The sequence below is a fragment of the Brachyhypopomus gauderio genome, chromosome 1 (assembly GCF_052324685.1).
Source record: "Brachyhypopomus gauderio isolate BG-103 chromosome 1, BGAUD_0.2, whole genome shotgun sequence".
Classification (NCBI taxonomy): Eukaryota; Metazoa; Chordata; class Actinopteri; order Gymnotiformes; family Hypopomidae; genus Brachyhypopomus; species Brachyhypopomus gauderio.
The window spans coordinates 33,445,600-33,459,654 of record NC_135211.1 but is presented as its reverse complement, the minus strand read 5'-3'; the positions used below and the strand labels follow the sequence as shown (position 1 = coordinate 33,459,654).

General features: G+C 45.7%; 1 protein-coding gene across 1 annotated transcript in view; it reads right to left on the bottom strand.

Moving 5' to 3' along the window:
* The window catches only part of adgrb3 (adhesion G protein-coupled receptor B3), a 127,641-nt gene that overhangs the window by 21,636 nt on the left and 91,950 nt on the right, over positions 1–14,055 (bottom strand). The window contains 3 exon segments of the mRNA XM_077020824.1: positions 6,936–7,038; positions 7,189–7,292; positions 8,509–8,635. Of these exon segments, the coding sequence (XP_076876939.1) occupies positions 6,936–7,038; positions 7,189–7,292; positions 8,509–8,635 (334 nt within the window).

Sequence of the window (14,055 nt, the reverse complement as noted above, 5' to 3'; positions counted from 1 at the left end):
TCACCACAAATATGGCCCTATAGTTATTTGGCATCCTTAAGGAAAGTGGTAGTAAATATTTCAAAGTCTTCCCTATGTTGTGGCCACCAGTGTGTATAGTATTAAGAAACATATCGTTACTGGTTTCAATGTGCTGACGGAACTGTTTTATAATGAGAGTGAAGAGGATTAAAACACTCCTTTCTCTTCCGTTATGCTGACAATCCTAGAAAAGCCCAAGCACGCACAAAGTCATGGCAACTAGATCTTGGAATGTTCCCACACCCAATGTCCTCCACACGAGCGTGCATGTGTGAGAGAGTGAGACTTTCTGCTCAGCTCCTGCCAGATTTGACGTACACGGTGCTCATGTTCCAGTGAAGAACGATGTAGCTATGGCTAAAACGCCAGAACTCTTCTCTCAGGAAGCTCTCACAGTCCCCGAATGTAAATGGCCAGTAGCTGCAATGACAGCAGTAAGAACGCTGACCTCCAATACCAAGAGGTCATTCCGAAGAGTCCCGAAACGAACCGGGGGACACAGAGGGGAAACGAGTCTCTGCCGCAGTCTAAATTACAGGCGAGGTTTCCTAGCCGAGGGGAAAGCGGGCATGTCCCAGGTACCAATGTCCCCGGTGAAATGAAGCCATTTGAGACATAACATGACAAGGTTAAATGGTTAATTTAGGTCTTAAAGCATGGTTTGTCCACTGAAGGCTGCAGGAGTTTTGCTTTGGCAGAAGGATTGATTGGTTTCGTTGCCCTCACTGTCAGTATAACCTTTCTAAACATCAACACGACTAAGACACCTCGTGTCACCTAATGTTCTTGATTTAAAATCAGATCTTACCACAAATCATCCACCAGACCCAAAACTTTATCATTGTACTTTCAAGTTCTTCTTGTTTCTAGCTACCCTCCAAAGCTTTCATGAGCAATCATGGATATGTAATTTGATTATTTTTAAATTTGATTTGATAAGGCCAGACCATACAGACATACAATATTTAACATAATTTAAGAAAAGGCCGTTTATAATTGAACTGTAACCCTTAGCTTTTGCAGACAGGCGGCAGGTTGCCAAGTCATTTAGAGTTCCCATATCACCATTCAGGGTGCTAATGAGATTCAAAAGACTCCATGGGTTTGCTTTAAAAACTTCAGTCATGATCTTTCTGCCAAGGACAAATGGGTTTTAATTTCACATCATGTTTGTTTTTCCAGATTATCTTTTTAAAGGAAGCTCAAAGGTTTCGGTCCTAAACTATTCCTCAAACAACATTTTCCCATCTCAGTGTCTAAAGTTCAAATTACATGCAAACTGTAGCAGATGATATATGTGCCTTTTTATTTTATTTTCTTCATATAATCAATATCTATTAGAGCACAAATGGATTGCTTTACTATTAAAACATATTGATGGCTATTGGCTTCCTATAATTCTGCATTCTTAATGTGATACAAGGGCTTTGATTTGATTGTTTACAGTAATAGAAATAGTGATAGTCGAAGGCTCTCTCCACCCCACACTGAATCTGAATTGTGTTTCCCACTGAATTTGTTGGCCTCTGCTTTCCTCCTGCGAAGCCTCCCAAACCGGCAATCTTTAAATTCTGCACCTCCTCGTACTGTGCACAAACACTGGCTTGACATATTTCAGTGGCATTGTGGGGAGTGAGCGAGAGAGAGCGAGAGAGAGAGAGAGAGAGAGAGAGAGAGAGATAAAACGATGGAGAGCTAATAATAAATGCAACGCCCCGGCAGCCTTAGCTACAGCACCATGGAGACAGTGCGGCCCGATGCTGAGGCGCTCAGCCTTAATTCATTCAAGCTCGCCATGGGCTCCGCACTGGATAGACCTGCTAAGCCGTGTTTGCACACCGTCTCCAGCTGTTAGCTGGCGGAGCCGAATGATCGCCCGAATGATCGCCCGAATGATCGCCCGAAAGGGGCGGAACACGTGCGGGCGCAACACGCTCTGTCCAGGGTTTTTTTTTTTAAGCTTCCAAAAGATCATTCTCTCATACATCCAGTGGGAGATCTCACACTTTTTCTAAGAAATTCCAGAAAAAAGCATCCAACACAGATGTGGATGGCCCCGCCCCCCCTCCATTCTGAGTGGCCTTTCCACCAAAGCGCCGTCTTGGGGCTGCAATGTCACCCACGGTGAAGCGGCGGAGATGACATGACCGGCGGTGACAGGTCTTCGCATCATCTCAGCCTTCGCTGATGCCCGAAGCCTAGAACACTGCCGTCCCTGGAGAGCACGTCAGTCGAGTCATGCCCCAAACGAAAGGTCCAGACCCAATCCCCACCCCCGCCCCAGTAATCCACAGGATGGATGCGCGGGGATGATGAAGCGGGTAATGAAGCACACGTTGGTGGGAAATGAAGCTCGTTTGTGAGAAATGACTGTGGCTCAAGTGGAAGAGCAGGTTGGTCCATGATGCTAATAACACCAAGGTCAGGGGTTCGGTCCCCGTGAAGCGGCCAGCCCGTCATATGGATGTAGCTCTGGATAAGAGTGCGTACGTGATGCTATAATGACAACAACCCCCCTCCCACACTAGCGAATGAAAAATGCGAAAGCGATGTCTGTCTGTACTAATGACTCTCTACGTACCCTGATTGCTTTGTAGAGGGTGATAGAACACATGGCGTATGACATTGACGAGGTGTTTTGTAGTTTGTGGAACACGTGATATTCTGCTGGATGTGTAAAGCAGCCCAAACGTTTTCTCGAAATTTGAAATTTCAGCGTTCATCACCGTTACATCCCAGAAGCAAGAGTGCTGGCATGACGTTAAGCAGGGCAGAGTCTGTAACATCACTGCTGCTACCAGTGTGGCCATGCTCAAGGTGAGTTGGGAAAATAAAAGAAAAATACACAATCTCCCTTATTTCTCCACACCATCGCGGCCAAAGAGGAAACATCTCCGATTTCCCTGTCAGATATTTTGTCCTCCATCTTTCAATGTTCAGATATTAGAATTGTAAATGCCTCGCTGTGCATGGGCAAAAAAACATAGTACCAAAATGGCTGCTCGTCCATGGCGCCCATGGAGAAGCCCTTTAAAAAAATAAATAGATAGAAAAGGAGAGAAGGCATGTATGCCAGAGGAGGGTGTCATTCCTGTAACAGTGTTGACTCACTCACAATCTGTGTGGGCAGCACTCAAATAACAGTCTCTTATGAGCAGTTCTCTTCTGCCGATAACAACGTTCTCCTGTTTGACTTCAGAGCAGAAACGGCGTTAGCGACCGTCAGCCTTGACTGGCCTTGTAAGCTGGGAGAGCACCAACGTCGTTTGTATTTGATGACTCCAATGTGGATGGTGAAGGGGGTGTGGTTTATATGTGGATGGTGAAGGGGGTGTGGTTTATGAACAAGCAAATCGTTTGTCTTCATTCGTTGGGGCCAATGAATTTGCAGCATTTCCTCTAGGAGGGGCATTCCTCCACAAGTGCATCGTCCCATCTGTAACGATAACAATTACTCACCTCATCGCGAGCTTGTCTTCGCCCTCAAAATGAGGAAATTCAAACAAAACCTGGAACTTTATTGTCAGGCTCTGCACGCCCTGTACAGTAATGACCTCTTCTTTTGGTAAAAACGTAGAAGCCACCCTCAGGCGCATGGCCTTTCGCAGCCGCCTCATGCTAAAACCTGACATTTAAAAAGGGGCCCTTACCCTGCCCACTTGCATTCGCCAGGGAACCCAAACCTGAAAAATGTGGGTTCTGGATTTTGCAGACAGCATGTTACATAATCGGACCATTTGGACTGTGAACTCTTATGGAATACAGCACCATGTCTCCTGAAACACTTTAACACAGTCCAGATTCAGGACATCGACTTTAACACAGCCCAGATTCAGGACACCGTCTTTAACACAGTCCAGATTCAGGACACCGTCTTTAACACAGTCCAGATTCAGGACACCGTCTTTAACACAGTCCAGATTCAGGACACCGTCTTTAACACAGCCCAGTTTCAGCACACCGTGTTTTAACACAGTTCACACTTTCCTTTTCTCTCTGTGAATCTTAAGAATCTCCCTGTTGTCACTGTACACTGATCCACAAAATCTGAGAAACTGACAAAATCTTTCAGCATACTAAATGCAAATGGAGGCCATTTCTTCCATGCTTTTATCGCATATTTCAATCTTCTTTACATTTGTGGACTCTATATTCTTTTAGGTGCTTATGAATTAAACTATATCATATACCCATTATTATTATTACCTATGAATAATGAGAAGTCCTTGCTGTTGTACTCACAGCTGGACTGTAGCATTAGTAACACTAGTATTAGTAACTAACACCAATACTGGTGCTAAGAGGTTGTGGGTTCAGTTCCATTAGTAACACTAGTACTAGTAACTAACACCAACACTGGTGCTAAGAGGTTGTGGGTTCAGTTGCATTAGTAACACTAGCACTAGTAACTAACACCAACACTGGTGCTAAGAGGTTGTGGGTTCAGTTGCATTAGTAACACTAGCACTAGTAACTAACACCAACACTGGTGCTAAGAGGTTGTGGGTTCAGTTCCATTAGTAACACTAGTACTAGTAACTAACACCAACACTGGTGCTAAGAGGTTGTGGGTTCAGTTGCATTAGTAACACTAGCACTAGTAACTAACACCAACACTGGTGCTAAGAGGTTGTGGGTTCAGTTCCATTAGTAACACTAGCACTAGTAACTAACACCAACACTGGTGCTAAGAGGTTGTGGGTTCAGTTGCATTAGTAACACTAGTACTAGTAACTAACACCAATACTGGTGCTAAGAGGTTGTGGGTTCAGTTGCATTAGTAACACTAGCACTAGTAACTAACACCAACACTGGTGCTAAGAGGTTGTGGGTTCAGTTGCATTAGTAACACTAGCACTAGTAACTAACACCAACACTGGTGCTAAGAGGTTGTGGGTTCAGTTGCATTAGTAACACTAGCACTAGTAACTAACACCAACACTGGTGCTAAGAGGTTGTGGGTTCAGTTGCATTAGTAACACTAGTACTAGTAACTAACACCAATACTGGTGCTAAGAGGTTGTGGGTTCAGTTGCATTAGTAACACTAGCACTAGTAACTAACACCAACACTGGTGCTAAGAGGTTGTGGGTTCAGTTGCATTAGTAACACTAGTACTAGTAACTAACACCAACACTGGTGCTAAGAGGTTGTGGGTTCAGTTGCATTAGTAACACTAGCACTAGTAACTAACACCAACACTGGTGCTAAGAGGTTGTGGGTTCAGTTGCATTAGTAACACTAGCACTAGTAACTAACACCAACACTGGTGCTAAGAGGTTGTGGGTTCAGTTCCATGACAGTACCTGTACTGTCATGCTGATAGATATCTCTGCCACTCTAGATAAGAGCGTCTGCCAAATGCCATAAGTGTAAATGTCAAGAGTCTGCTTCTCAGCCACACCCCCTGGTCACAAGTCCACAAGACCACAAGTGGCTGTGGTCTCACTGGGTAAGAAGGACTGTAGGGTCCCTTTGTCCCTGTGATGATGTCCAACTATACTGACTGTATACTTAACTGCATGGCAGGTTTCGTAGCAATCACGAGACTTAAGGCACACTTACTTAAATTATTCAATGCCAACCATGATCAGAAGCTGAAATGCAGATGTTTAAATCATCCCATATCACATGCACAAAAAAACGATTTAATTAGTTTCCGACCATTATGTTAATGGACAAAATATGACAAATTATTGACTGCATGCATCAAGTCTAGCACCTTGAAGTTCCACCAGTATCATTTGTACGTGCAAAGCCTTCAGTATTGAGCTGAACCACGAACCAGGCCCATCGCACATGTGCTGCTTTTGCGCTGGTTTTTGTCCAAACCGATATGGATTGTGGGTAATGTCTCAGCTATCGGGTCCACTAAGCTTGGGTTTCAGATCACACTGTGGCCAGGATCTCTGAGGACATCTTCATCATTCAACATAACAATATTATTGGACGGAGCTCTACATGGAGACTCCCTGAGGGAGACGGCAGGGGCTACACAAACAGACACGCAGGATCGTGTTGGACAAGCAAGTCTGAATGGACTGGTTTCATGTTATAGCGTTTCCTTTTGGTTTCATGTTAGCCCACTTAGTGCTTTGAAATCTTTCCGCTTGTCCTTTCAACACATGGCGAGCTTGTGTCAGACACCGAGCTCAGGAAGACTACGGAAGGCCTTTTGGAAAAAATGAAAACACAGCAAGCACGCATGAGGTGCCACAGCAATATCAACCATGGCTCTGCTAGCCCAAGCAGGTTAGGAACACAAGCTAAAACGGGCAAACAACCCCATAATAATCTTTTAGCCACATTCCATTTGAGGAAGGAGGAAAGAAATTAAAATGAGAGAGAGAGTAGGACTTAAAACAAAGGATTTCCCCAAACGGAGCCGCCCACACAACCTTTCTTGCATAGCCCGTAGTTTGCATAGTAGGACACGGATATTAAGCCATGCATGATGTCTAGCAATGGGACTCAAACACCTGGATAGGTAGGTAGGTCACTGCAGAGAAAAGTGGGGCACCCAGCTTGACTTGTTGGGAGTGTCACAATGCTTTTGTATTGGGAGATTAGTATGGGCACTGGAGAGGGTCTGTCCCGCCAAAGCTGAGCGTAGCAGCCGTCTCTCGCGTCAGACAGACACAATGTGCACCCCTAGCAAACGGCATTTGGGATTTTCTAGAAAAAAGGCACTTTAAATTCTATTACACTATGGTAAATGTTTTATGTCTGCACTCAAACGGCATCTCTTGAACTAAACTATGTCGGTGGTATCTGAAAGGAAGAGGAAACGATCCACTCAAGTACACCGGTCTGTCTGCTGTCTAGACGATCCTGATGTCATGTTATGGCTGTGGATGTGGTGAGAAGGTGCGGGTAGAGCTTCCAGATTTCAATGAATGAATAAAATTCATTACCGCATTATGTGTCTGTGTCTGGCCCACCAGGATCAGGATGTTGGAGCAGATGATTGAAAGGCAGAAGTTGATCAGAATGATCGATCTCTCGGAGCGTATGTACCTGCAAAACAGGAACGTAAAAATCGCATTTCCACCACGTGTTACCAAAAATAAACCCATGCCTCATCAATACCGTCAGATTGCCCTATACACTGGAAATCATGATAATCACCCCAAAACACTAACCCAAAAAAACAACATAAGAATTTACCTCCACAGGATAGCATAGACCACGGCCAGGGTGATGAGAGCCAGGCAGGAGAGGCCGCAGCCCACGATCAGCGTCACCGATGGAACCCCTGAGAACTCCATAGTCTGGAAATGAGACGCGTGCATTGGAAGCTTTGAACTGCCACAAAGTTCTGGATAATGATGCATTTTACAATGGGCTGGTGATCATGGATTTATTCCTGGTTCCCTGACAGACCACTTATGGTGAGGGTAACGACCAGGACGCAGGCGTTTATGTCCGCTCCTTCCGAGAGCGTCAGAACAGGCTAGCCCCGCCGCGCGGGTGTGTGACGTGCCTTGCTGTGGAGCTGGGGACCCCCTGATTCCTGTCTGGGAAGTTAAATGCCCACTGGCCCAAATGAATCTGCAGAAGAGGCCCCTGAAGTGGAGCAGTCATTGTGATGCAGTGGCTGGAGGCGCGTGGAGATCTCCTCCCGTTGAGGAGCGGGCTAGCAGCCTCGGATGTGGGGGTTTGCGCCCGGCGTCAATATGTCACTGCTATCTGGCATCTCAATTTGTGGCTTTGGGTTGTGCAGCAGTGCTGCTGTGTGCCAAAGGCCTCAAAGCAACCTTCACCACTTTATCTCGTGCCTTCCTCCCTTTATTTACGACCCTTTCCCAGAACCCACCCACCCCCTGTTTCTATCTCTCTCTTTCTCTCTCTCTCTCTACTTCCAGAAGTCACAAGTCATTCTGACATATTGGCACTGCACTGCAATGATGGAAGTTCTCAAACTTTGGCCCTGTGTGCATTACAGACACATGGAAGGCAGTATCAATTTTACACAGGCCTTTTGATTTACAATTTGATTTGCCCTAGATTTACATGTTGATATTTTTTAAATATATGATCAAATACAACCGATCTAGATAAACATCTCAAAAAGGAATAAACAAACAAATAAAAACATGCTAATTACAGTAACTGTATGTTCCCTTATATATACACACGACATAGGCTATGACCACAAGCCTGAAGAGTTTAAAGTTTAATTTGATTAAGTGTTTGATAAGCCCAAAACAGCCTTTCTGGTGTGTTTTATGCTAAAACATGAGATACCGGTAAGCACGCGAGCGTAAGAAGTACGCGCGCACGCGTGCTCTCTCGCTCTCACACATACATATGTATGCACACACACGCTCTCTCATATGAACGCAGGTAGATCGCTATCAGAATTCAAACTACAACTAGAATGAAGACTATATATATATATATAATCCCGAATCGCCACGTTCTGATGCACGGTACATTTAAGCCAGACGTTATATCTCTAGTAGAAAGGGGGATTTGAATACTTACTATTTCTCTAGGTTGTTGAGCCAAAATGGCGAAGGTAGATACGCGATCACATAAGCATTTTGTATGGGATGCATCGGTAAGCACGGTTTTACATCCTTTGGAGGACCAGGTTCCCCAAGAATCGTTCCTACAAGAAGAGGAGAGATAAGATTAATTCTGGCCGTGACTCGGTATAACAGGTCTTTTTGGATAGCCGACTGCCTGTCTAAATTCCAAACAATGCGGTATCTAATCTATTTATTCCCCGGTATCAAGAAAAAAAGACGAAAAAAAGTCAAAGCGCCACACGTTTCAGTGCAGAGCGTTTAGTTCGACAGAAACGGCATTGCGAATGGGGAACGTGGAGCTGTCCAAGCGATGCTGGTGCTGATTGATTAAATTCCTCCATACGTCCTCATAGCAACACTTGCCCTTAAATACGCTAAATGAAAAAAATGCCTTGCGGTAGACAGAACAAAACAGAATCTTTACTGAGATTTCTTCAGGCGAAACCGGAGAGCGACTCCGTGTTTTCCTTGACGTTTTTCGTCTTTTTCTCTCTTTCTGATCTGGTTTCCTTTACCTCTCCCTCTCGGTTGATCTTTTCCCTAGCTATTCTAATTAGCAGGTTTGGGATGCTTCCTGGGGGAAATTTTCACCCTGGAAACGGTGGACGGCATCAGATTGATACTGTGTTCCCTCTCGCTGGTACAGACGGAGGGGGAGGGCTAGTCGCGCGCAACGCCAGAGAAGAAACAATTCCTTATTTAATGTTACTTCAACGTAAGCAGGCGGTTATCGTGAAATTAACCAAGGGCATCGCCCAGGAGGCATTTAGTGAAATACTCTGCATTTTGTATTACACGTAAACATAAAATTATTTATTAGCAGCACGGCTTCCCACCCCATGAAAATGAGTGGATGGTAGCAGCCCGTCTTCCTCTCTCTGGGAAGCAATGCGAAAGAAAACACCTTTCCCCTATTACCCCTACATTTATTAAAGATACAGCATTGGACCGTTGCGAAGACACCAAATATTATTTAAGTATTTACATGTTGCTACAAATTCGCATTCCTATTAGCCTGATGCTGTAGCATTTAATTTCTTTCTTTATTCTTCGTGATTTAATTAATCGCCGTTTGCCGGTGTGCTGAGTCAAATATTGAGATCATCAACCCCTTTAACTCTCGCGTAAACAACGTGCTCAGTTTAGTTTTAGTCACATATTAACTACCCGTGTTGCTCCCCGTCGTTTGGAGCTATTTGATTAATAGGGCAGATATAATATTACATCTGAAAACTACTCACAGTATTTAATCGATTCCTACATAGCTTAGCCAGGTGCAGGAGCTACAGAAGAAGCTAACCGTAAAGCTTGGAACACACCAGACGTGTGGACACTGGCGATTTGATATACAATACAGTTGCAATACAGCACCACATACTACACGAGTAGCCTGCTGCTTCTGCAAAAGCCCCCAGCTCAGTGGAAATCCATGTAGGGTTTGTGTACTGGAACAAAGTGGCAGTCGATTATCATAATTCAGCCGTCTTCATTAAAACTCCTCCAGTATCCATGGCACGTATGCACACGACTGACAGAATATGTCCCCTGTCATAATCGATCTCACCCGCATGGTAGATGATGGCGGCCTTTGGTTATGCAAAGATGTACGAGAGGAATGAAATTGTCTCTGTACTGCACAGGCATGTCTGAAAGACCAACACTTGTCAAAAAAAATGAAGGATGCCCTGATCATAGCTGCTAGACCAGCACATCCGTGACAATCAATCTCTCCACCAACTAAATGATGCCCTTAGATTCCATTTAAGCAAAACCACTTTTTTCAGTCAAACACACACTGGTGAAAGAAGGCGAGTAGAAATGTATCTGAACTGAAAGGACAGCATCACATTCCAGCTGCCGTTAAATGCCCAGCGTACAAAAGTAAACAACAGCGACCGACACGGCGGAGGAAGCATCGTGTTTCGTGTCCTTCCCATCACCTTCCTGCCCGATGTTTAAAAGCATTAGCACCCGCCCTGGTGTTGGAGCGGGACAGCCTGTCCCTCAGTGGACGCCCTGCCCCCTGGGTCGCCTGCTCCACATATCTGCGGTTTCTCCGTGGGTGACGAATGTGTGCGCCAACTCATCAGAGCATCTTCAGGCCCGTCAAACTGAGAGCGGAGGAAGGCGGGGGAGGGGGAGCGGGTCAACAGCACGTGGATGTATGGAGAACCCAAGAGGCTAATACACCCACACTGATACCAGTACACCCACACTGATACCAGTACACCCACACTGATACCAGTACACCCACACTGATACCAGTACACCCACACGGAGGCCAGTACACCCACACGGATGCCAGTACACCCACACGGAGGCCAGTACACCCACACGGAGGCCAGTACACCCACACTGAGGCCAGTACACCCACACTGAGGCCAGTACACCCACACGGAGGCCAGTACACCCACACTGATGCCAGTACACCCACACGGAGGCCAGTACACCCACACGGAGGCCAGTACACCCACGATGCAGATGGAGCTAAAAAAAACAACAACAACAAAAAAAAAGACAAAACAAAACAAATGCACTATCCTATCTGTTTCTGTTTTGCCCATTGTCCAACAGCAAGAAAGTGTTCCTTGGGGACATCCAGATTAGTGCTGAAGCAAAAGTGTGTGCTAAAGTAGCTTTGCTCTGAAGATATAAAGTGGGTGGGCCACTTGCTTTTTGAACACCACACCTTCAACGCGACAACAAAAACTGCAGGAGGCTTTTTTTGGTTGAGAGTTTGTGCTGGTGGGAATTGCCGTTTTGAAAGTGTTATTAGTTATTTACGGGCGACAACACTATCCAAGATAAGATAATGCAATCATTTTACACTTACAGGCTTAGCTAAGTGAGACAAGATGAGATATTGCACAATTTCTCTAAAACCCACTTAGTGAATGTGCATGGAGCTGAGCTTTCTGTATCTTGGGACCAAATAACAAAAACCAGCCAACGCTGTCCATGGTGCTGAAGTTCCAGATGAACAGAATCCTACATGTGCAATGAGTTGCCACAATGTTGCTTATTTAAACATTCATGCGATTTAGCAGATGATTATGCAGAGTCTTATCCAGAGTGACTCCTACAGTATGTGTGCCATCTGTGAGTCCATGATATTGGTCTCCATGCTGAACCAGGGGATGTCATGTCTGGCCCCGCCCCCACCTGTCACTCATGTTCCATGTGCTTTTGTTGTTATTTTCAGCTGGCACATTTCATTGTTTGTAACTCCGCCTTTCATTATTGGTCTCACGTGTGTCTAGTTTGGTTCCTTGGTTATCTGTGTATTTAAACCCTGTACGTTTCGCTTGCTGTTTGCTGGTTATTCTACGTAGCCCTGCTGTGAGAGTGGTGTAGACCCAGTGAGGCTCTGGTTGGTTTATCTCCCTGGGACGAAACTCCAGCTGCTCCACTGTCGGATTTATCCGTGTTCCAGAGGCACCAGATCAAAGACAGCAAATCTCCTGGCACTGTGGGTACAGCAGTGTCTCCTCATCCACACATTTCATTTTGGGCCACTTTGTGCAACATGTCCACAGCTGTTCACCAAAGAGTCTGTCCGTTAAGACCAGCGCTATAGGGAGGAGAGACCTGCAGCCCAAGATGAGGTAAGATGGAATGAACATGCAGATAATGGCCCTGGTTCCTGTTACATTTACATGTATGGCATTTAGCAGACGCCATAAATGTAAATGTAAATTCCTGGTGTGGAATGGCTATGCATCCAGTTCCTGTTCCTCTGCTTCCTGTTCCCAGTATGGGAGGGACCACTCCTCCAGTTCCTGTTCCCAGTATGGGAGGGACCACCCCTCCAGTTCCTGTTCCCAGTATGGGAGGGACCACCCCTCCAGTTCCTGTTCCCAGTATGGGAGGGACCACCCCTCCAGTTCCTGTTCCCAGTATGGGAGGGACCACCCCTCCAGTTCCTGTTCCCAGTATGGGAGGGACCACCCCTCCAGTTCCTGTTCCCAGTATGGGAGGGACCACCCCTCCAGTTCCTGTTCCCAGTATGGGAGGGACCACCCCTCCAGTTCCTGTTCCCAGTATGGGAGGGACCACCCCTCCAGTTCCTGTTCCCAGTATGGGAGGGACCACCCCTCCAGTTCCTGTTCCCAGTATGGGAGGGACCACCCCTCCAGTTCCTGTTCCCAGTATGGGTGGGACCACCCCTCCAGTTCCTGTTCCTCTGCTTCCTGTTCCCAGTATGGGTGGGACCACCCCTCCAGTTCCTGTTCCCAGTATGGGAGGGACCACCCCTCCAGTTCCTGTTCCCCTAACCATGCTCCTGGAACCCCTGGGCTTGCCGCCTCTGAACGTCACCACTGTGCCTCCTAGTTCTTAGGTCCTGCCCTTCTCTGTGTTTCCTGATGACCCTTCTGTTTCTTCTGGGCCTTCTTTGTCTCTCTCTAGTTCTGTGTTTTTGTTGTCCACGGTCCCTGGTTGTTTTTGCTCGTGCTGTTGTGACTGTTCCTGCTCCTGTCTCCGTTCCTTTGTCTCCTTTTGTCTCCGTTCCTGTCTCTGTCCCTGTGTGTCTCTCCCTGTGACTGTGGCATGTTGTTCGTTGATCTTTTCTTCATCTTCTGGAAGCCATTGCTCTTTTTCTGCTGTTGCTCCTCCCGCACTGGTTGGTCCTCTAAATGTTGGTGGACATGTGTTCTGTTGATGTTTTTGGTTATTCTGTTCCTGTTTGTGTGTCTTCTCCAGTGTCCACTTTGTCTTCTATTTGTGCTTCTGTTTTTGGTTCCCTTTCTGTGTATTCTGCTCCTTTGTCCGTTCCGCTGTTTCTGTTGTGTGATCCGGTTTCTGGTTCTTCTGCCCCTTGTGGTTCTGTTTCTTCTGTGTTCCCTGGTCTGTTTTTTTATTCCCGGTTCTGTTTCTTGTGTGTCTTTTCCAGCCCCTGCTTCTGTTTCTGGGTTGCCCATGTTCTCTGGTCTGTGTTCTGTTTGTTCGGGTTGGTTTTGGGTTTGTTTGTTTTGCCGTCACGTCTTAACCATCCCCATCAGTCATGTCCTTGTTTTCATCTTCCATGTGCTATTGTTACGCCTTGTTGTTTGAACTCCGCCTTTCATTATTGGTCTCACATGTGTTTAATTTAGTTAAATGATTAACTGTGTGTTTAAACCCTGTATGTTTCACTTGTCATTTGCTGGTTATTGTACGTAGCCCTGCTGTTTGCTAGCCTTCGTGTTTCCTCTGCTCTGTATTATATTGTTAGCCTGTCATTCTGTTTAAGCCTTTTTTAGAATTGTTTATTTCTAGTCTTTCTTTGAGTTCCTATCATGTTTTTTGTGTTTGCTTAAGTTTGTTATATGTCTTTGTGTCGGTTACGTGTCTGTCTCGAATTGCTCTCAAAATATGAACCTGGACTATGAACCCATATCTGAGTATGGATTTATATGTCTCTCTCTCTCTTCTCAGCCTCGCAATCACTCCAAAACGCCCTCTTATGATCTTATGTGGCTCCTCTTCCACATGCCTTTTGCTTAGGTGTAAGTCTCCTAAA